General features: G+C 43.3%; 1 protein-coding gene across 3 annotated transcripts in view; it reads right to left on the bottom strand.

The window, feature by feature from the left end:
• Window positions 1-25,614, bottom strand: part of NCAN (neurocan) — a 350,580-nt gene that overhangs the window by 2,833 nt on the left and 322,133 nt on the right. For all 3 annotated transcript variants that reach the window (XM_075315342.1, XM_075315351.1, XM_075315359.1), the window contains 4 exons: window positions 9,232-9,390; window positions 7,226-7,308; window positions 6,479-6,623; window positions 2,508-2,690 (listed from right to left, as the gene is read on the bottom strand). In XM_075315342.1, coding sequence (XP_075171457.1) covers window positions 2,508-2,690; window positions 6,479-6,623; window positions 7,226-7,308; window positions 9,232-9,390 — 570 coding nt within the window. The remainder of the gene's footprint in view (window positions 1-2,507; window positions 2,691-6,478; window positions 6,624-7,225; window positions 7,309-9,231; window positions 9,391-25,614) is intronic.

The raw sequence follows: 25,614 nt of genomic DNA, 5'->3' as shown, positions 1-25,614 counted from the left end.
CATTGATCTGTGGGCTGCTTTGAATCTCCCGCAGTTGACTAGATCGACTTCAAGAAAATGACTGCGGAGGTGGCATGTGCGCAGATAGGACTCCGTGCCCATTTTCTGGAAGTCCATTGCGTCAATCTGCGCATGTGCCACAGCCATTTTCTTGAAGTTGATCTTGTCAACTGCGGGAGCTTCAAAGCAGCCCACCGGAAGATCAATGGCGCCCGCCATCGCGACACTCCATGAGCCCGCAGCAGTATCGCCTACCCTGCCTAATGGGACCCTGGTGAGTATGGGGCTCATGGAATTACATTTTAAAATATGTGGCGTTCATGGCTCTTTCAGCCGAAAAGGTTCCCGACCCCTGCTATAAGATGCAATGTTATACTACAATGCAGGCTGCCGTAGTTTCGATGACTAGTCATTGGTACTGCTTGACAACATGTCTGTGGGGCCATGACGCGCTTGCGGGGCGGGGCTTCCGGTCGGCCGGCGGCGGATGCGTCCGATGATCTGCCCAATCAGCTGGGGGATGAAGGCCTATTTTAACGGCACCCCCGCTTGTTCCGGTCACGCCCCCTGACGAAGGTACATTCCGAAATGCGCATCGGGCGCATTCCACCTGCAAACCTTACATCTTAGGTAATGTCTTATTTCTTATTGGGTCCGTCCAGAGAGTGGGCTTAGCCCCTCTAAGTGAGAACATAATCCTTCTCCGCTGTTATTTGATAGTGGTCGCCGGCCAGTAGTACTTGTGTAGTGTTGGTGCTTTAATCCTTGCTACCCGGTGGCACTATTGGCCATATTGCCCCGTGGTGCTAGATGCTTTTTTTGCCCTAACACTTGCACGTGCTGTGGCTTGTGATTTATTCAACACATCCGTTTAAGCGAGCACATGATTGGTAATCGCTGTGAGGTCATGCCTATGTGGCTTGGCTGCACTAAGTCATGATACTATGACTTGTGTGTGTCCGCTTATTATGGTTCCAATTTTGGTACATGTATCTATGTAGGCATATATCATTTAAACCTCTGCACTCCATCCTGCATGATACATCCATCGACTTCCATGGAAGATACTCTATTAATTTTCATGGGGATTTCGGTGTGTATGTATGCAATTGCATGCGTGTAATTGCATATAGGGTATTTCATATTGTTGCCCATGCCGCCGTTTATCATATGTGTTGATCTTGTATAAAATTTGCCTTATACACATGCAAATCACCTTTGAATGAATATTTTTATATATATGGTGTTTGTATGCTGTGACCTCTTCATTAGAGCTCGCAGTGAATGCGGTCTTTTATGGATCAGCACATTGATAATTTTGGTTGCGATATATGGGCACATAGTATCTATATAGGCATATACCATTAAACCCCTGCACTCCATCTTACAGGATACACCTATTGACTTCCATGGAAGATACTCCATTGATTTCCATGGGGATTTCGGTGTGTATATATGCAGTTGCATGCGTGTAAGCATATGGATGTGGATTAACACATTGATATGCCTGTGAGGTATTCCTATGTTTCCACTCATGCCGCGGTTTTTTCTAATGCATTTAATACTTATGTGTAATTTATATCCACACACATAAAAACCATCTGTTGATATCCTTGATGCATGAATACGGATGTGCATCCAATACGCCATTGTTTTATAACAGCGGATAATATTTGGAGTTTTTTCCACGTCTTAGGTCCTGACTCAATCCTTCCTGCTTGGATATTTATATGGATTGTTATGGATATGGCTTATATTGCCTATCAATTGGTGTTCCAGCGGGAATAGATTGATGCATTGACCCGATGTGGTCCTTCTCCTAACTGTAGGACTTCCACTCTTGTTGGATATGACCTTATATCTTGTATTACTGAAGATACCTGGCATACATTATTCTGTACCTAAAAGTTTGCGGTGATGTACACCGTTGTTTTCCTCCCCTCACTTGTCCATACTTTTATGAAAATTTATACAAATAAAAATATGTATTGAACCGCAGATCGCCTCTCTTGTTTTTGTTTTGGTTTAACATAATTGTCTAATAAAAGTATTAAGAAAGACAGATATTTTATATTTTTCACAGGCACTATGAACATTTCCTCTATGTCACCAGTAGCACACTTTCTGCCAGAAGGCTTTCTAGATTAAATCCAGCCATACATTATAAGATGCTTCCTCATTATGCTGGTGGTGCACAATATTTCCATTTCTTTAATTAACTTATATGGAAAAAAAAGTGCATGAGCAGCCAGGACTAAAGAGAACAGATAACTGGGACTACTGGTTCTGGAATTCGACACGGCCTTGAGAATTATTACAGATAAGTCACAATATGAATATCAAAGATATAGCATTTTTGTGTAAATAAAATCTTCTAAAAATAGAAAATCAGTTAAAAAAACAGTTGGAACATTCATAAAAAATGGACGGAAGATCTATATAAAATGTTTTCATTACTTTTCACGATAGCTAACGTGTACAAAAGCAAGATATGTAGGCATACATACGTTTAACACAAAGAATTCTAGGCTTGTCCCATCTTCCATTTTTGTGACATCGAATCGTTGGTACGTGTCGCTGTATGAAACCATCTTGGCACTGGTACCGCACAGTGGAATGGATACTGTATTTCTCTTTCTTTTTGCCAATGACATGGGCATTTCTCACAATAGGAGGTGAGCTGCAAAGTACTATAGAAAGGAAATTGGGATCTCAAATACTGAACAAAATGTCTATCTAATATTTCATTTAAACTACACACCGCAATATTGAAGCTGCAACACCACGAAGGAAAAGTCATAAAATTAGGTAATCACAGGATGGATAGATCTGTTAATGACCTGCAAATGATGCAACACGGAAACAACATTTTGAGAGCATCTTGGTTTATTCATTGTTGGGTATAAGCATCTCATGCAGAAATACAAGTATTTACTCAACTTGGCACACTATTAAAAAAGTTATTAATTGTTGTTTGAGAAATATTCTGATACGCTGAATGCACTTAAGACTAAAAATCATCAAGATCCACTGCTTGCAGCTCCCTTTGAAATTGCTGACCGATGATGTCCCAATATGCTTAATGGGAAACAAGTCTGGAGAAGCTACGTACTTGTAACATGTTGGAGCCACGGAGTCTTTTCACAGTAACATGAGCAACATGTGACCTTACATAGTCGTGATAAAAAATGGATCCTGGGACACCTTGGAGAAAAGGCCGTACCACTTGTTCCATGACGGGCAAGTGAAAATGGACTTCACATAACATCATACCTAAGGCATCAGTGTCTACATAAACCATCAAAAAGCATTCACATATCTGATGAAACTAAGATAAACTTATTTGGTTCATCGGATGTCAAGCGTGTGTGACGGCAACAAGGTAAAGAGTATAAAAACAAGTGTCCTGCCTACAGTCAAGCATGGTGGTGGCAGTGTCATGGTTTTGGGTTACATGAGTGATGCTGACTCTGGGAAGCTACAGGTCATTCAGGGAACCATGAATGCCAACATGTACTGTGACATACTGAAGCAGAGCATGATCCCCTCCCTTGAGAAGCTGGGCCGCAGGATAGTATGCAAACATAACGACCCCAAACACACCTCCAATATGATCACTGCTTTGCTAAGCAAACTGAGAGTAAAGGTGCTGGACTGACCAAGCATGTCTCCAGATCTAAACCCTATTGAGCATCTGTGGGACATCCTCAAACGGAAGGTGGAGGAGAGGAAAGTCTCTAACATCCACTAGCTCTGTAGTGTCGTCATAGAGGAGTGGAAGAGAATTCCATTGGCGCCTGTGAAACTCTAGTGAAATAATAATGGTGGCCACATAAAATATTGAAACTTTAGGCACACTTTCGCCATTTTCACTTGTGGTATACTAACTTGTTGCTAGTGGCAGGGCCGGCTCCAGGTTTTTGTGGGCCCCGGATGGAAGAGTCCCAGTGGGCCCAATCCACACGCAGACACGCACATACGTATACATACATATACATATTTAATGACAAACTCACAAAAATACATATAGAACTGACACATCTATACAGTCATATACACTGACATACATAGATACACATCATACATGCATACAGACAAACACACACAGCTCTGCTGGATACATACATACACACACAGCGCTGCTACATACATACACACATAGCTCTGCTACATACACACATACCTCTGCTATATACATACACACATAGCTCTGCTATATACATACACACATAGCTCTGCTACATACATACACACATAGCTCTGCTACATACATACACACATAGCTCTGCTACATACATACACACGTAGCTCTGCTACATACATACACACATAGCTCTGCTACATACATACACACATAGCTCTGCTACATACATACACACATAGCTCTGCTATATACATACACACATAGCTCTGCTACATATATACACATAGCTCTGCTACATACATACATAGCACTGCTACATACATACATAGCACTGCTACATACATACACACATAGCTCTGCTACATACATACATACATACACACATAGCTCTGCTATATACATACACACATAGCTCTGCTGCATACATACACATAGCTCTGCTACATACATACATAGCACTGCTACATACATACATAGCACTGCTACATACATACATAGCACTGCTACATACATACATAGCACTGCTACATACATACACACATAGCTCTGCTACATACATACATACATACATAGCACTGCTACATACATACATACATAGCACTGCTACATACATACACACATAGCACTGCTACATACATACATACATAGCACTGCTACATACATACACACATAGCTCTGCTACATACATACACACATAGCTCTGCTACATACATACACACATAGCTCTGCTACATACATACACACATAGCTCTGCTACATACATACACACATAGGTCTGCTACATACATAGCTCTGCTACATACACACATAGATCTGCTATATACATACACACATAGCTCTGCTACATACATACATACATACATACACACATAGCTCTGCTATATACATACACACATAGCTCTGCTACATACATACACATAGCTCTGCTACATACATACATAGCACTGCTACATACATACATAGCACTGCTACATACATACACACATAGCTCTGCTACATACATACATACATACATAGCACTGCTACATACATAGCACTGCTACATACATACACACATAGCTCTGCTACATACATACACACATAGCTCTGCTACATACATACACACATAGCTCTGCTACATACATACACACATAGCTCTGCTACATACATACACATAGCTCTGCTACATACATACATAGCACTGCTACATACATACACACATAGCTCTGCTACATACATACATACATACATACATACATAGCACTGCTACATATATACATACATAGCACTGCTACATACATACATACATAGCACTGCTACATACATACACACATAGCTCTGCTACATACATACACACATAGCTCTGCTAAATACATACACACATAGCTCTGCTACATACATACACACATAGGTCTGCTACATACATAGCTCTGCTACATACACACATAGCTCTGCTATATACATACACACATAGCTCTGCTACATACAGACAGACACGCGCGGCTCCGGGGGGCATAAATCGGGGGTGGGGAGGGCACATACCACTCAGGTCATGGAGGAGAGGGGGCCCACACAGCGCCGGAGGGAAGCACTGTGCTGGGGGTCGCTGGCTGGCATTGCAACTCCTTCATCTGTGGGACTGAGCAGGACGCCGGTCTGTAGCTCCGCCCACAGATGAGGTTCAAACCAGGAAGTCTGCGCGCCTTAAAGGGACGGCGCCGCAGATTCCTGCCGAGGACTGCGGTCCCCGGAACTCGGCCCGGGGGCCGCAGAACTAAGGAGAGTGGGCCCCGGCCAAGGTGCACCAGAACTGACGAGGCCGAGTGGGCCCCCCCGGCTCTCCAGGGCCCCGGAATTTGCCCAGGTATGCCGGGTGTTGACGCCGGCCCTGGCTAGTGGTATTGACATTAATGGCTGAGTTATTTAGAGGGCATACCAAATTTACACTGTTATACAAGCTGTACACTGAGTACTTTACATTATATCAAAAGTGTCATATCTTCAGTGTTGTATCATGAAAATATATAATAAAATGGATGCGAAAATATGAGTGGTGTACTCACTTTTGTGATTTACTGTAAATGCATGTAAGTGTGTGTATTTGTGATTGTGGCGCTTATGCTTGATAAAGAATAAATTGACATATTTTGAGAATGCTGTTACCATTTTATCATCAATTGTATATCATTAACATGTCTATCCATCCATTCATTTTGATTATTCCAGTATTTTTCTTCTTGGTGTTGGCAGTTTATTGTTGAGCACTGTTTATTAGTCTATGTATGAAAATGTAATGCTGGTAATATATGAGTACAGTACATATTATTAATAATATTATATCCAGGGCATTCTTACCAGTCCCTTTCTTGCAGATATAGGGCAGGTTGTAGTTACACGGGACATCATTCCACTTGCCCTCTTCATGAGAAACCATGACCACACAGTCTTCACCTCCAGCAAAAAAGTTATCAGGCTGCTGATCCCGCCAACTTTCAAATTGCTGCAACGGACATGACTATTAGCGTGGGTATATCGCTTTCTAAAATAATGATATACAGTATAATAGAGTGGTGCAGCTATAGGGTTGCAGTGGTAGGAATTGAAACTAGACCCACATATCCATAAGGGCCGCTTCACACAACCGGCATTTCACCAGATTAACGGATCCGACACACTCCAGTGCAGTGTAATACAGTACAATGGTATCGCAGCAACCTGTCATGTGACCGGAGCATGTGACCGGAGCTTGCCGCGATGCCATTGTACAGTATTAACACTGTACTGGAGTGTGCTGGATCCGGTAATCCGAAGAAATGCGGGATGTGGAAAACGGCCCATACAATGTAATTGTACAGATGGACAATAACCTTATCCTATGGAATATATTGTAGATAAGAGTGACGTGACAATAGTGGCACTCTCTATAGAGCCTACCTACATAGCTTTTGCATAAGCTCAGAGCATCCTATTTGGCTTAATAGAATTAGGCTAAGTTTACAAATTCATTAACCCTGCTCAAAACGAACAAAATTATGAACTTTTGTAGACAAGTTTTCCTAAGCTGATGCACCAGCAGACCATGTAATAGCCTGGAGCACTCACCAGTGCTGTATTATCTGTCCATTGGAAATCTTGTTCTACCGTCCTGTCATTGAGACCAATCCACGTATTCTCCCGACCAAAACCTATATAGGAGCAAAATGCAAGGCAATTAATTTTTGACTAAACCGACTGATGAAAGTAAATATTTGAGAAAAAAAGACCACACTGTTGAACCAGATGAATATCTAGTTATTTTATTTATTTTTTTTCAAATAAAATATGCTATAGGTCAAGGTCACTAGAATTACTTTATTTTCAGAAAATAAGCAGGTGTCTGTGTGAGTACAGCCAAACATGAAGGATAAAGACTGAGAAAACCTATAAAAGATGTGGTGAGCCAGCACTACCATGCTCAGGTGCTCGGTACACATATTTAGTAGTGATGAGCGAGCACTACCATACTCGGGTGCTTGGTACTCGTAACAAGTAGTGATGAGCAACACTACCATGCTCGGGTGCTCAGTTATCATAACGAGTAGTAATGAGCAACACTACCATGCTCGCGTGCTCAGTAATCGTTACGAGTAGAGATGAGTAGGCACTAACTTGCTCGGGTGCTTGGTAGATGTAACAAGTAGTGAGGAATGAGCACTACCATGCACGGGTGCTCGGTACATGTAACAAGTAGTGAGGAATGAGCACTACCATGCTTGGGGGCTCAGTACTTATAACAATTAGTGATGAGTGAGCACTACCATGCACGGGTGCTCGGTACATGTAACAAGTAGTCATGAGTGAGCACTACCATGCACGGGTGCTCGGTACATGTAACAAGTAGTGATGAGTGAGCACTACCATGTGCGGGTGCTCGGTACATGTAACAAGCAGTGAGGAATGAGCAGCACTACCATGCTTGGGGGCTGAGCACTTATAACAATTAGTGATGAGCGAGCACTACCATGCTTGGGGGCTCAGTACTTATAACAATTAGTGATGAGTGAGCACTACCATGCTTGGATCCTCGGTATTTTTAACGACTAGTGATGAGCGAAAGCTAAAATGCTTGAGTGCTTGGTACTCGTAATGAGTAGTGATGAACTAACACTACGATGCTCGGGTGCTCGGTACTTGAAATGATTAGTGAGGAGCTAACACTACCACGCTCGGGTGCTTGGTACATGTAACAATTAGAAATGAGAGACCACAATTACACTCGGGTGCTTGGTTCTCATAATGGGTGGTGAACAGCAAGCACTATCATGCTCGGGTACTCCATACTCGTAACAAGCAGTTTGAGGCTTAGACGGGCCCGACTCATGTACCGAGTATAATGAAAGTCTATGGGTAACTCGATCTCCAGCATTTTTTCAGAAGATCTTCTTTAAAAATGCTTGAGTTCCTCTTTGACATCCATTCTACTTAGTATGTGAATTGATCCCATCCTAGCATCAAACTGTTTGTTATGAGTACCGAGCACTGGTAGTGTTTGCTGATCACTAAGGGTATTGTAAAAGTGTTGAAAATGTATCATGTGTGGCAATTTATTATCTACATAAATGATGATGCCTCTCCAATATATTCATTAGTCAGGGACAAAGAGACAATGTGTGCAACTTATAAAACTGCACAGGGTCCCATTAGATGCATAGGGGTTGCCATAGTCAACCACTGGCTAAGCAGCCTTATGCTGTACATGGTAATATCACCCTTGAGGCAAATCATAGGTGGCGGGCAGTGATCACATGTCACATATCACCGCTTCAAGGAAGTAAAAAAAAGGAAGATGGGGACCAGCAATCACTACTAAAATGTTGAGGCTACAGTAGTAAAGATTGAGCAGGAGAGTTTTTATTTATTTATTCTTTCAAATCTCAGACAATCCCTTTAAACACAAATTCATACCTTATATTTCACTGCATCTAAGGGGCTCAGCCAATGATTTCCTTACATCATAATAGACATCTAGGGGATCTGTAAAGAGCTATTGGAGTGCAAAGTGGCCATATTTTTTCCTTGCTGCCTATATCTACCCCTGATATTTGCATATATAAATATATTGTACTCACTGTTAATAAATGCCTGCTCCTCTTGAGAATGGATGCTTGTCAGATGCCCAGATCTTCTTCGACAGTCTCTTTCTGCCTCTTCCCATGGCCGTCGTTGCGGGAAATAACGATAACAGGAACCTTGGAATTTGTGCCAATTGTGATCACAGCCCTCTGTGTCTAAAAAAGAAAAAGTGCATCATACATATAAATATAGGAGAAAAACAAATAGCTTCAAGGGTCAAATGAAAAAGTTAAGGCAATGTTTAGATATTTTTTTACATTATTTTTTTTAAAATGAAGCATAGTTTTATTTTGAACTGTATTTATCTGTCTAGCTTTATATTTATCTCTGTTTTCTACAGTTAACAAATGAACAAAAGTTTTTGCACTTTGTAGATTCTTCAGAAGATCTTTTACTGCTACCCTTGGGTTATTTCGCTACTCTTTCATTGTTGTTTGTTATGCTCTTGGAGTGATCGTAACAGGACGCCCACTCCTAAATCCTGGATGTTCTCGGTTTGTAGATAATTTGTCTAAAAATGGATTGATGTGCACCCAGACCTTAGCAATGCATTGTAACTTTTTCCAGCTGCATGCATTTCTATAAGATGTCTTCAAAATTCTTCTAAGAATTGTTTATCTCTAGGCATGATTCACACTAACCAATCTTTCTTTTGAAGAATAGGTTTTTTAGGCTTTTATTTAATAGACAAAAACTTGTAAAACCCAGCTCATTAATGAAATATTTTTTACCATTTAGACGTTGAAGTCATTATAACACAGAAGTAAACTTTTGGGCAAATATGAGAAAATTCCACAGACTTCCCTTAAATGACCTATCTATCTATTTATCTATCTATCTATCCCTCTATCTATTTATCTATCTATCTATCTATCTATCTGTCTACCTATCTGTCTATCTATCTATCTATCCATATCTATCTATCTGGAAATTGCACCCAAGGAAGAACCAGACTTATGCAAGTCCACAATTCTCTTTCTGACATCTTGGCTGATTTCTTCTGACTTTCCCATGATACTACACAAATAAGCCATGTGTTTCAGGTGTGCATTAAAATGCATCCTCAGGTGTGTCTCTAATTAACTCAGATGTTGCCAATGAACCTATCAGAAGCTTCCAAAGACATGACATCATCATATGGGCTGTCTCTATTGTTTAAAGGCATAGTACTCTTAGGATATGTAAACTTTTGACATTGCAGAAAGTAATAAAAATCCCTTGAAACATTCTCTCTCATTATTATGGCATTTGGAAAATATAATTAACTAGATGTAGTACCCAGCATTGCCCGGAATAGTAACTAAGTGTCTCTCTGTCTCTCTTACTCTTTCCCTCTCAACTCTCTCTGTCTCCCTCTCTGTCTGTCTCTCCCTCTGTCTGTCTCCCTCTGCCTGCCTGTCTCCCTCTCTGCCTGCTTGCCTCCCTCTCTGCCTGACTGTCTCCCTCTCTGCCTGCCTGTCTTCCTCTCTGCCTGTCTGTCTCCATCTGACTCTCTCTCTCTGTTTGTGTGTGTCTCTCTCTGTGTCTCTGTGCCTGTGTGTGTGTCTGTCTTTGTTTGTCTCTGTGTGTCTCTGTCTCTATGTGTCTGTCACTCTGTGTCTCTGTCTTTGTCTCTGTGTATCTCTGTCTTAGCGTGTGTCTCTCTCTCTGTGTCTGTCTCTGTGTCTGGCTCTGTGTGTCTGTGTCTGTCTCTGTGTGTGTCAAAATAGAACCAGGCACTCCACTATTTTGAATCACGGATTTGGACCCTACCAAAGCACCCTGATATTAGTCAGAAGTGCCGTGTCTCATTAATTGAGCTTTATGTCTCTCTGTGTGTGTCTCTGTGTCTGTGTCTCTGTGTGTCTCTGACTCTTTGTTTCTCTGTCACTGTGTCTATCTGTGTGTCTGTGTCTCTGTGTGTGTCTCTGTGTGTCTCTATATGTCTGTCTCTGTGTACCTGTCTCTGTGTAACTCTATCTCTGTGTTTCTCTGTTTCTGTGTGTCTCTGTGTGTCTGTCTTTGTGTGTTTCTGTCTCTGTATGTCTCTGTCTGTGTTTCTCTCCCTGTGTCTGTTTCTGTGTGTCTCTATCTCTACCGAAATCATATTAATTGACACATAAGCTTCTTATACTAAGAATGGCCTTTGTTGCCTATAGCAACCAATCAGAGCTCCTATTATTGACCTATAGCTCCCAGCTTCACTAACTTTAATGTAAGCAGGTTTTTTGACGAAAAACTATAATGTGCGGGGTAAAATTTTCCCCTCAATTAATAGTCTGTGACGCTCCCTGATTAAAATGAGGCATCTGTGCAAAATTTCATGATTGTAAATACGACGGTGCAGATTCCTTTAGTGGACACACACACACACACACACATACATACACAAGCACACACATACATACACACACATACGGTCAGCTTTATATATTAGAGTTTGTTAATCCTAATTGACCTAAAACGGGAAAGGTTTATTCTCATTTCATGTCAGGTAGTGAGAAACACGTCTTTTTAGATAGTGTAGGTAAACTTCTGGTTTCAACTGTACATATGTTATTTATTTCTGCTATTTCTCATTAAATCTTTATAACAATGCAGGAATATTATCAGAAAATGTATTATTTTATATGAACTGTTGACATGTTGTGTATATTCATTTTGTGGCTGGGTCAGTGGACTTTACCTTGTGCGGTCACCCTTGTAATGTGGTTGCAAGTGATTAAGGGCATTAGAACTGATGGGTAGAAGTGTCCCTTGTATATGGATGTGGATGCCTTGTTTTCTTAAACACGCGGCCAGCGGGCCACATGTGGCCCCTCGGACTACTTTTTGCGGCCCGCAGGCACGTACCCCCCAGGCACGTGCCCCCCTTGACGATTGCGGCCGGTGCAGGGGCCGCAGCCATTACTGCTTTATTTCAGATGAACGTTTTATTGGCGCTACGCAGAGTCAAGCTCTGCACTCCAATGGCAGGCGCTGGCCAATTAATCAGGGGCAAGAAGCAGATGCGTATGACGTCATCTGCTTGCCTTTGATTGGCCAGCGGCTGCCATTGGGATAGTGCAGAGAGAGTGTGACTCTGCGCCGCAGTGGAAAAACATTCATCTGAGTTTTACATGAAGCGTTGTCAGCGGCCGCAATCATCAAGGAGGGGAGGGCTCCTGCCTGTGTTCCACAAGAAGCAAGGAAGAGAATACTGAGGGAACAAAGGACAGGTGACAAGAATGTGTGCGTGTTTGTTTAATGGCACAATATCCCCAGGGTGGGACATTGCTAGTGTGTGTGTGTGTGTGTGTGTGTGTGTAATGGCACAATAGGAGACCAGGATGGGACATTGCATGCGTGTGTGTAAAATGGCACAATAGAGGACAAGGATTGGACATTACTAGTCTGTGTGTAGAATGGCAAAATAGGGGACCAAGATAGCACATTACTACAATAAGAGGACGGACTTGCGTAGGCACATTAGTGAAAGGGGACAAGGATGGGCACATTACTACATGATGGGGAGAAGGATTGGGACATTTGTAATAGGGAACAAGGCTGGGGCACATTAATGCAGGATGGGGAGAAAGCTGGAGCACATTTGTAAAAGGGGACAAGGATGGGCACATTACTACAGAATGGGGACCAGTATTGGAACATTGCATGTGTGTGTGTGTAAAATGGCACAATAGAGGACAAGGATGGGACATTGCTAGTCTGTGTGGAGAATGGCAAAATAGGGGACCAAGATAGCACATTACTACAATAAGAAGACGGACGTGCGTAGGCACATTAGTGAAAGGGGACAAGGATGGGCACATTACTACATGATGGGGAGAAGGATTGGGACATTTGTAATAGGGAACAAGGCTGGGGCACATTACTACAGGATGGGGAGAAAGCTGGGGCACATTTGTAAAAGGGGACAAGGATGGGCACATTACTACAGAATGGGGACCAGTATTGGAACATTATGTCAAGAAGGGGAACAAGATGGGGGACACTACTAAAAGATGTTGGACAAAATTACTGTATGGTGCTAACTGTAAAACTATATCACTTACAAGAAAGGGATAAAATGTAAACAAAAAAATACACAAAGCATGACATATTTTTACCATCAAAAATGTTTGTATACTGTATATATATATATATATATATATATATATATATATATGTACAGTATATATATTGAAACACAACAAGCGCACGTTATGATAAATGAGCAAAAAAAATGTTCAAAACAATGATCTAAAAGTGTATAGAAAAAAAATATGGTACCAATAAAGATATGACTTTGTTCTGCAATCAATGCGGGCCCCCAAATTATTTTTTCCTATGTGCGGCCCATACACCCAGCCGAATTTGAGACCCCTGTCCTAGAGATAGTTACCACCTAATCCACATTATTTATTGCTAGTTGCATTCTTATTGCACCATTTCATATTAGGATTTGTGGGATATAGAATTTCTGTAACCTTTATCCTCATAAGGCCTAAAGGTCACTTTACACACAGCGACATCACTAGCGATGTCGCAGGTGAAAGCACCCGCCCCCAACGGTTGTGCGTCATGGGCAAATCGCTGGCCGTGGCGCACAACATTAACGTGACAACGATCAACAATTAGGTGAGTAATTTTGATCGTTAGCGGTCGTTCGTGCGTTTCACACGCAATGACGTCGCTAACGAGGCCGGATGTGCGTCACGAATTCTGTGACCCCCAACGACATCTCATTAGCGATGTTGTTGCATGTAAAGCTCCCTTTAGACACACGACATGAAAATCGGAGAGAGTGGAATGCGATAAAACATCGCATTCCACTCGGGCCAATATTACTCTATGTGCCAGCACCCATGAGCAATTATTTTCTCAGCCCTAATCGGACCGAGAGAACAATCGCAGGAATGTTGGTTCACTCCTCTTTAATAGCTGTGTGAAGTTGCTGGATATTGGTAGGAACTTGAACACACTGTCATATATACCGATGCAGAGCATCCCAATTATGCTCAATGGGTGACAGGTCTGGAGAGTATGGTGGCCATGCAAGAACTGGAATGTTCTTGTGGCACCCCTGAGGCATCAGGTAACACAGAGTACTGTATCCAGTTATAGGTGCAGTACTTATCCAGGGTTCCTGGAAGACCAGTGCCGGTAAACAACAAACAGCACCATTTAAAACACACACATTTCTTTGCCTTTTTCCAGACTGGGTAACAGGCTAGAGACAGATCTGATGGATCGTCACCTATTGGTCGGGACTTATCCAATCCCGCTTGTCAGAAACCCAGGAGGGGGAGGGGCTAGTCTGGACAGTTGACAGTTCACAGGGACATTTGAAAGTCAGTCAGGAGTTGACGTTGAGTCAGAGAGGGTGTGAGAAGACTCAGGTCCAGTGAGAAACACGAGGAGTGACATCAGTTGGCTAAAGGAGTATGGTCGCCGGGGAGAGTATTGTGTCAGTACTCACGGGACCGAGCACAGGCAGGGTGCATTGCCTTATTTCAGGAGGACCTTTTAGGCTCACTTGTTAAATCTGCTATGTGAGGGGATCATCAAGGTTCCTCACCGACTTTAGAGTCTGGGGCACAGCAGCAAAGAGGGAACCTGGGAACTGGGACAGAGGTCCAACCCATTGAGAGGTTCAAGCTGCCTGCCATACGGGCCAGGACTGTGAGACCAGGAGGGGACCCCAAAATGCTTCAGGCCACGGGGAGCCACCAATTACAGAAGGGTGCATGGAGGAAGAGCTCGCCAGGTCACAACACTGGCATTGGGATCAAAGGAACACAGGATCACCTGAGACCCACATTGGCAGAGACCAGCATCAGGCGGGTGGCGGTACCACAGAACCAGTGAGTAAAGAACAAGTTGAAACGCAGTCCCTGTGTCATCTGAATTCTTACTGCACCTCTGCATCACCAACTTTCACTATGCCACAGCCATCATCATTCTTCCCTGGGGCTTAGCTCTACTTGTGAAGGGCTATAACATCCGAGCTGCTCAATACCATCAGTCTCAGCCGTGAGAGACTATGCAGCGGCGGCTCCCTCTCATAGCCACACACCGCAAGTGGCGTCACGTACTTTATTTAATATTGACTATAACTCCCATCATCAACTCCCCTTCATTTATCAAAAGACACCGCCAGGGTCATGGAGCCGAGCACCGCCACCGCTGACATCCCCGGACTAGTCCGGCCTGGTTTCGAGTACCTCCGGCCCTGGAGTGGGCGTGTCATTCTCAGATTCCTGGAATTGTATACAGATGCTTGCAACATAGGGCAGTGCATTATTATGCTGTAACATGATCTGGTGGTTGTGGGTGAATGGTACAACAATGGGACTCAGGATCTCATCACTGTATTTGTGTACATTCAAAATGGCATCAATAAAATGCAAATGTGTTCATTCTCCACAATATACGCCTGCCCATACCATAACCCCACTGCCACCATGGGTCACTCGATTCACAATGTTGACATCAGCAAACCGCTCACTGACGCCATACACGCAGTCTGCCATCTGCCCTTTCCAGTGAATACCGAGAGCCATCGGTGAAGAGAACACCTCTACAATGTGACAGGCGCCATTGGATGTGAGCATTTTCCCACTCAAGTCAGTTATGATGACAAAAATCAGGTGAAGACATTGATGAGGATGAATACCATGCAGATGAGCTTCCCTGAGATGGTTTCTAACAGTTTGGGCAGAAATTATTTTGTTATGCAAACTGATTGTTACAGCAGCTGTCCGGGAGGCTGGTCTCAGACGATCTTGGACGTGAAGCTATGGCTGTGGGGTTGATTGCATATGCTGCCAAATTCTTATATGCTGCCAAATTGCCTTTGGAAGCGGCTTATGGTAGAGAACTGAACATTCAATGGGCAACAGCTATAGTGGACATTTCTGCAGTCAGCATACTTATTGCACACTCCCTCAAAACTTGCGACGTCTGTGGCATTGTGCTGTGTGATAAAACTGCACATTTTAGAGTGACTTTTAATTGTGGCCAGCCGAAGGCACACCTGTGCAATAATCATGCTGCCTAATCAGCATCTTGATATGCCACACCTGTGACAAAGGGGAAGTGCTCACTAACACAGATTTAGGCCCCCTTCACATGTCCGTGTCTCCGGTATGTGTTTGGTCCGTTTCCTCACGTGCCGGAGACACAGGCACACGTAGACCCATTAAAATCAATGGGTCTGCTCTCATGTCCGTGTTTTGCCATGGACCGTGTGCTCCACACGTTGACATGTCCGTTTTTCTCCGGCATCACGGGTGTCACATGGACCGCACGGATGTGATCCATGTGACACGCACCGGAGAAAACACACGTGCCTGTGAAATAAAAATAATTTTTGTACTCACCTTCTCCAGCGTTGCTGTCTCTGCCGCTGCTGTCACTTGCTTCCGACCCCCACTCATTATGCTCATTGCATATTCACTCCACTGTGGGCTGGAAGCAGCAGCAGCGGGGAGTCGGCAGGGCGGGAGACCGAAGATCAGCACCACGGACAGCAATGCCAGGGACAGGTGAGCAGAAAGTTCCCGTTCTCACACGTGTGCCATAAATACCGTACACGGAGGGCAATACGCACCTTTGACACGGCCGTGAAAAACTAGCGTGAGTTTCACGAACATGTGAAAGAGGCCTTAGACAAGTTTGTGATCAATACTTGAGAGAAAAAGGCCTTTTCTATGCATAGAAAAATTCTTTGATCTAAGGGGTACTTTGCACATTGCAACATCGCTACTGCGATATCGTCGGGGTCAAATCGAAAGTGACGCACATCCGGCGCCGGTAACGACATTGCAACATGTAAAGCCTAGGAGAGAAGATGAATGAGCGTGAAACAGTCAAAAATCGGTGATCTGTGTCACGTCGTTCATTTTCATAATGTTGGTGCGTCCGCAGGTACGATGTTATTTGTCGTTCCTGCAGCTCCACACATCGCTGTGTGTAAAGCCGCAGGAGCGACAAACATCTCCTTACCTGCGCCTGCCGTCCACCGGCAATGCGGAATGGAGAAGGTGGGTGGGATGTTTACATCCCGCTCATCTCCGCCCTTCCGCTTCTATTGGCCGCCTGCCGTCGCTGTGACGCCGCACGACCCGCCCCCTTAGGAAGGAGGCGGGTCGCCGGCCATAGCGACGTTGCAGGGAAGGTAAGTGCGTGTGAAGCAGCCATAGCGATAATGTTCGCTACGGCAGCTGTCACAAGATATTGCATGTGCGACGGGGGCGGGTGCTATCGCGCTCGGCATCGCTACCATCGGATAGCAATGTTGCAGTGTGCAAAGTACCCCTTAGAGTTCAGCTCATGAAAAATGGGGGCAAAAACAAAAGTGTTGTGTTTATTTTTTTGTTCAGTGTAGATAGAATTGGGAAATATATAATCTTAAACCAAAGCTCGAGGACACCATTCCCTGGCCAGTACCTGAATTTACAATCTAATCTCTGCAGCTCTGTTTTACAAGGTTGCACATTGAATTATCAGTCACATTATAATCATATCCCTTTCAGCTCTCTGTTTGTTTATTCTACACTGCCGTCTTCCACTAAATGGAGATCATGTGGGTCACGTCATAAGGGGAGAGGAGGATGCAGACATTTGGCTCAGCTGCTGACACTAGTAAAGTTTTACTGTAGGGAGCTGACTTTGCACAACCCTTGACTTACCGCTGACCGTACACTGCTGTGATGCCAGAGAACACCCTCATTTTACATCTGCTTTTTTATATAAATTCGCAAATGCAAATGTAAGACTTATAGTCTACTGAAGGGAATTTATTGCTTCTTCTAGCTCGTTTCTGAAAGTCAAGCAGAGAGAAAGCATTTTCCATTCAATAGTCCTCAAATTAGATAACTTACATACCTAGGTGGAAATATAAGAGCGAAAAACTACTTTGTAGACCAATATTTCCATGAGCCACATCAATAAGGCATATATAGGTAAATAACTTTGGTATAAAGTACTGTAACTTGTATTGATTGATTTCGCAACTTTGACAAACAGTAAAAAAGGAAAAAAGTAGTAAAAAAAACCCCAGTCCGATGTTCCAAATGATGACATTTATACCGAGTAATCTGAGAGTAAGTATGGGATATAAATAACAGAGCATGCAGTTAAGCCAAACCCATTAACTTTATCGACAGTAGCTTAACACATGTTTAGAAATAAGAATAAGTTGGTTATAATTGAGAAGGAAGCAAAGAAAGGGAATTAGAATGGGAAAATTCAGGAAAGATAGAGCAGAGAGTTAAAAAAAGAGAAGAAAATTGGAAAGTAGAAAATATTAAGTACTCTCTTTTGGATGGTCATCAATCAATAGGAACCATTCAGGGACTTAATGCCGATAGAGCATATTAATCTGAAATAAGGAGGCGTTCCTATGTATCATGCAGCCCAAAGACTAAATCTGGATATTCATCTAAACATAATCCTGTTGAGGAGGGCCATTGAATCAAATACTTAATTAACCTTGAGTAGGGAATTGTGGGAAAATGTCCAATGAAATTGTTTCTCCTTACATAAGTCAGTTCAGATATATCATCGTGTGACACACATTTAAGATGTCCGCCATTTCCTGTTCTCCACACCCTGCCTTAGTATGTAAGGAATGTCCAGATGTAAGAAAAAACCCACTGGCCAACTTAGAAGACCAACCCACTGATGACCTCATGGACCAATCCACTGATGACCTCACGGACCAACCCACTGACCGGCCCACGGATCAGCCCATGGACTAGCCATTTGATCAACTCACTAACCAATGGACAGTAGAAAAAAGTGGGAGATAATCACCTCACCTTTTCCACCGAAGGTCCACTGTACGGACACCTGTATTGCCAACAGTAAGGATTCAAAAAGTGTAGAAAATCCAGCAACTAACCTTCTTAAAAATATATCAATCTTTATTCCAAAATTATTCCATTAACTGACCAATGGACACATCCGAGCATGCTCACTGCAGTCGGCCACACTCCTTTTCCTAGTTTATATAAGTCAATACTAATGTTGAAATAAACTCTCTTGGAGCTGGGCCATACTCTGATCAAGGAGAAGCTTACATCTGACTATTTGTCTGGTGTCAATTCTTTTGTGCTTGCACTTGATCAACATCAATTAGGTCAGGAGCAGGCAACTCGTGAACATTTCAAAGTGTTCAACCTTACAATCCAACGTGTCCAAATGACTTTGACCACATTATTCACCCTATTAATTCTTCCCACCTAAGGGTATCATTAAGTTCTGCCACAGACTCCACACATGAAGGGGGTTTATCTTGTTACCAATACCTGGGAATTTGTTTCCTAGCCACTGTTAAGAAATGTTTCAGCAAACCCCTTTTAGATCCAGAGATTGAAATATCACTTTAGGATAAGAGGGCTAGCACCACAGAAGATTGTACTCAGCTTCTATACAGTTTATTAAACAATTCAAATACTGCTTACCAAAAGTGTCTTATAGGTGGGCGTCATCATATGTGGGTATAAGATCCTGTCTCTTTTAAGCATCTCCAACAAATATCAGAGCTTGTTGGAAATACAGAGTGAATAGTTGAATGGCATGTATACCATCTTGATAAAACCTTGTAGTTCCTTTCCTTTGATAGAGAGCAAAATTAAGACTTATGAGTAAAAGAAAGTATTTTGGAATGTTTCTCCAATGAAAGGAATCTTCCCAAGTCTATTTCCCATTTTGAAAAGAATGAAGGAGAATGCTCGTTACTAGTTAAGTCGTCTTGAAACATCCCATAGAATAATGCGATGTTGTGTACTGGTGGATCCACCGCCAGGCATAGACTTTTGAAAGGAGTAAGAGGTCTAAAAATATCTGCTTGTGACGTCATGTATCTTATGAAACTCCTTTATTGTTCAAAGAATAACCATGTGTCTGGAGGTATAGTTGAAACCAGAAGTGTACATACACTATCTAAAAAGACACATATGCCTGTTTTTCTTACTATCTGACATGAAATCAGAATAAATCTTTCCCGTTTTGGGTCAATTAGGACCCAAAAATTATATATATTTTCCAAATGCCAGAATAATGAGAGAGAGAGAGAGAGAGAGAGAGAGAAAGAGAGAATATTCTAATGCATTTTTTTATTTTCTGCGAAGTCAAAAGTTTACATACACTAAAGGCCCCGTCACACACAGAGATAAATCTTTGGCAGATCTGTGGCTGCAGTGAAATCATGGACATATTGTTCCATTTGTACACAGCCACAAACCTGGCACTGATTGTCCACAATTTCACTTCAACCACAGATCTGCCGCAGATTTATCTCTGTGTGTGACAGGGCCTTAAGAGTACTATGCCTTTAAACAATATGGGACCGCCCATATGATGAGGTCATGTCTTTGGAAGCTTCTGATAGGTTTATTGGCAACATCTGAGTTAATTAGAGACACACCTGTGGATGTATTTTAATATACACCTGAACCACGCTGCTTCTTTGTGCAGCATCATGGAAAAGTAAAAAGAAATCAGCCAAGATCTTAGGAAGTATTCAATAGTTAATAAACATAGCAAGGGAGATAAGGGGCATCCATGACATATGCCATTATGTATCTCCAATGGGCCCCAGATGGATCCATTACCCTTAACTTGGGACAAAGGCGGTGAATAAAGAGCAAAAATTCTGTGTATGACCTCTTTCTCCCAGATCTGTAAGAATCTGAGACATGAATTCCCAGTGTACCTTGTCAAAGGCTTTTTCAGCGTTGACCAAAAGGATACAAATGGGAACCCCGTCTCTCCTAGGTCTATCTACCAGGGATAGGGTCCAAATGATGTTGCCCTGCCTGACCTCTTGGTCAATTACAAGTCCCACTGTATCACTATGGGCAAAAGGGACCGCAGCCTATTTGAGATTATTTTAGGATACAACGTAATGTCTGTGTTATTTAGAGAAATTGGGTGATAATTGCTACATAGGGTAGGATCTTTCCCACGTTTAAGGAGAACAGTGATGTGGACCATAAGGGCGTGAGGCGGGAACAATCCCCCTGTTGAAATATTATTACACACTGACAGGAGTAAATAATTTTTGAACAACAGAGATTGCAAGAAACTGTATGTAGAAATGGACATTATACAATGGGTCACAGAGAAAATCACATTATCATTTGAATTGGACAGTATAAAAACTCCTGCATGACTGAGGTCTGACAAAGTTAGCCACATAGGACACAATAAAAAACAATGTTGTCACAAACTTCTAGAAAGGTATAGCTCGGTGGTTCACTAGTATATTAAAGCACAACTACAGCATTTTTTTAATTTCATCGCTGGAGTGGCGCTTTAAATCTAAGTCCCTTGCCCCTATTCTGATACATTGTGTGTCTTCATCTGTTATCAGCACCGCACCGGTCAGTCTTTGCAGTTTGGGACATGCCAGCTGCTTCAGTGTTTCATGGAACGAACCAGAAGTCACACCTCAATATAAGTCTATGAGAGCCTCATTCTGTCTCTCACGGACTTGTACTGAGAGCTTGTGACATAACTTCTGACTTACAGCCAGTCAGAAGTTTAGGTCACAAGATAGCGCCGTGGGACACAAACGACGTAGAAAAAAGTTGAAGATGCCGGAGGGTAAGTATAATACTAGGAGCAGGGATCTTAGATTAAGAGCACAACACCAGCGCTGAAAAATAAGAGTGCCTGAGGGGTGCTTTAAATATCCAAAACCATTAAAGAAGATCTGTCACTTGATCAAAAAATTTCAATGAAATACTTTGTAAAAATCCCGGAATTCCCCCGATTCTGCCACTCTTTACAGTTTTGCGCTGTGCATTAAGTGAAATCTCTGCTTGAGGTTGGGTATTTCTTCTGAGTATTATCTGGGGGCGCTTCCACCTCACCCTCCCAGATGCTACCAGTCACAGCTTGGCAGCATCTGAAACTGCAAGGCTGCTACTGCTGTTATTGGCAGCATCTAGAAAGGAGCGGTGAAAGCATATATCTCCATAGAAGACTCTGAAGAAATACCAAGTTGGACGGCAACTAGAAATTTCACATAGTGCTCTCCAAAAGCAATAAATGGGAATCTGTCTGCATTAGAGTCAGATGAGCGCAGGGATTTTTACAAGGTATTTAACTAAATTTTTGAGCTCCCTAAACACTGTTCAAACTATACAAACCTGAGTTACCAAGAACTATGCACTAGGCACACCAATCCATCATCCTCAGCAGCCCATTGGGCTGTATATACAGTAATGGGTCAATGAAATAGACAACAGCATAGTTTATAGGGCTTGTTTGGAATTTCTCTATAATTTGTGTATGTACCTGGGCTGTAGAATGCTCCCCGTCAGCATTCTGCACCTTTGCTGAGATACCACACTTAAGGCCCCGTCACACTAAGCAACATCGCTAGCAACATCGCTGCTAACGAACAACTTTTGTGACGTTGCTAGCGATGTTGCTGTGTGTGACATCCAGCAACAACCTGGCCCCTGCTGTGAGGTCGTTGGTTGTTGCTGAATGTCCTGGGCCATTTTTTAGTTGTTGCTGTCCCGCTGTGAAGCGCAGATCGCTGTGTGTGACAGCGAGACAGCAACAACTAAATGTGCAGGCAGCAGGAGCCGGCTTCTGTGGAGGCTGGTAACCAATGTAAACATCGGGTAACCAAGAAGCCCTGTCCTTGGATACCCGATATTTACCTTTGTTACCAGCCTCCGCCGCTCTCCCTGTCAGTGCCGGCTCCTGCTCTGTGCACATGTAGCTGCAGCACACATCGGGTTAATTAACCCGATGTGTGCTGTAGCTATGAGAGCAAGGAGCCAGCGCTAAGCATTGTGCGCTGCTCCCTGCTCTGTGCACATTTAGCTGCAGCACACATCGGGTAATTAACCCGATGTGTGCTGTAACTAGGAGAGCAAGGAGCCAGCGCTAAGCGGTGTGCGCTGCTCCCTGCTCTGTGCACATGTAGCTGCAGCACACATCGGGTAATTAACCCGATGTGTGCTGTACTAGGAGAGCAGGGAGCCAGCGCTCAGTGTGCGCTGCTCCCTGCTCTCTGCACGTGTAGCTGCGTGCGCTGGTAACCAAGGTAAATATCGGGTTGGTTACCCGATATTTACCTTAGTTACCAAGCGCAACATCTTCCACGCGGCGCTGGGGGCTGGTCACTGGTTGCTGGTGAGCTCACCAGCAACTCGTGTAGCCACGCTCCAGCGATCCCTGCCAGGTCAGGTTGCTGGTGGGATCGCTGGAGCGTCGCAGTGTGACATCTCACCAGCAACCTCCTAGCAACTTACCAGCGATCCCTATCGTTGTTGGGATCGCTGGTAAGTTGCTTAGTGTGACTGGACCTTTAGGCATGTAACCTGCTCTCTCCTGATTCTGGAGGAGATGCTCCACCCGGATTAGAGTTTTCCTGTCTCGCAGAGACTAGTCGTAATTAGAGTTGAGCGCGGTTCGTGGTTCGTGGTTCTCCAGTTCTAGGCTCGAGTGATTTTGGGGCATGTTCTAGATCGAACTAGAACTCGAGCTTTTTGCAAAAGCTCGATAGTTCTAGAAACGTTCGAGAACGGTTCTAGCAGCCAAAAAACAGCTAAATCTTAGCTTGGTTTCTGCTGTAATAGTGTAAGTCACTCTGTGAATCAAACTATTATCACATTTCAGTGTATAGTGTGCGTGAACAGCGCCTTCAGATCACTGCTGTTTCTATAATGGCGATCGCCATTTTTTTTTTTTTTTCTTGTCTTCCTTCCCTAAGCGCGCGCGTCTTGTGGGGCTGGCCAGCATGTCAGCCAATCACAGACACACACACACCTAAGTGGACTTTGAGGCAGAGAAGCAACGGCATGTGTGATAGGATCTGCATGTCACATGTCCCTGCATTATAAAACCGGACATTTTCTTCACGATCGCCATTATCTGCCTTCTGCGTCTTTGGTGTCAGACATCACTGTCGCAGTTCCGTCCTTTGTCCTATCGCCGATACAGCTGTATGCGCTGCATACACAGCGTTAGACAGCTTAGGGAGAGCACATTCTAGCAGTCCTTTTAAGGGCTCGTACCGGCAGGGTCAGAGAGCCATAGGTGACAGGTCCTGCAAACAGCAACAGCGTCTGTGTAGCCCAGGTCAGGGATTTCCTCCCTGCATTTCACCATTAGGAGGGAATAGAAAGGCAGGCTTCCATTCCTCTACCCAGAGCACCACAATCCTGCCACTGTACCCTCTTGTCCTCTGCACACTCCAACTCATTCTAACTAAGCCATTATACTAGCAAACACTCAGTGTACCTAGTGGCATCCTATCTGTGGCTATTGGACTTTGCTATAGTCCCACTAGTGCAAAGACATTTGCAGAGCACATCTGCCTGCATTGCACACTCCAAGTTTTTTAAACTAAGCAATTTTACTAGCAAACACTCAGTGTACCTAGTGGCATCCTATACGTGGCTATTGGACTTTGCTATAGTCCCACTAGTGCCAAGACATTTGCAGAGCACATCTGCCTGCATTGCACACTCCAAGTTTTTTAAACTAAGCAATTTTACTAGCAAACACTCAGTGTACCTAGTGGCATCCTATACGTGGCTATTGGACTTTGCTATAGTCCCACTAGTGCCAAGACATTTGCAGAGCGCATCTGCCTGCGTTGCACACTCCAACTAATTATAACGAAGCCATTATACTAGCACACACTCAGTGTACCTAGTGGCATCCTATACGTGGCTATTGGACTTTGCTATAGTCCCACTAGTGCCAAGACATTTGCAGAGCGCATCTGCCTGCGTTGCACACTCCAACTAATTATAACGAAGCCATTATACTAGCACACACTCAGTGTACCTAGTGGCATCCTATACGTGGCTATTGGACTTTGCTATAGTCCCACTAGTGCAAAGACATTAGCAGAGCACATCTGCCTGCATTGCACACTCCAAGTTTTTTAAACTCAGCCATTATACTAGCAAACACTCTGTACCTAGTGGCATCCTATACGTGGCTATTGGACTTTGCTATAGTCCCACTAGGGCCAAGACATTTGCAGAGCGCATCTGCCTGCGTTGCACACTCCAACAAATTATAACGAAGCCATTATACTAGCAAACACTCAGTGTACCTAGTGGCATCCTATACGTGGCTATTGGACTTTGCTATAGTCCCACTAGTGCCAAGACATTTGCAGAGCACATCTGCCTGCATTGCACACTCCAAGTTTTTTAAACTAAGCAATTTTACTAGCAAACACTCAGTGTACCTAGTGGCATCCTATACGTGGCTATTGGACTTTGCTATAGTCCCACTAGTGCAAAGACATTAGCAGAGCACATCTGCCTGCATTGCACACTCCAAGTTTTTTAAACTCAGCCATTATACTAGCAAACACACAGTGTACCTAGTGGCATCCTATACGTGGCTATTGGACTTTGCTATAGTCCCAC

This window comes from Anomaloglossus baeobatrachus, chromosome 1 (genome assembly GCF_048569485.1).
Source record: "Anomaloglossus baeobatrachus isolate aAnoBae1 chromosome 1, aAnoBae1.hap1, whole genome shotgun sequence".
NCBI lineage: Eukaryota > Metazoa > Chordata > Amphibia > Anura > Aromobatidae > Anomaloglossus > Anomaloglossus baeobatrachus.
This window is presented reverse-complemented; position numbering and strand designations above follow the sequence as displayed.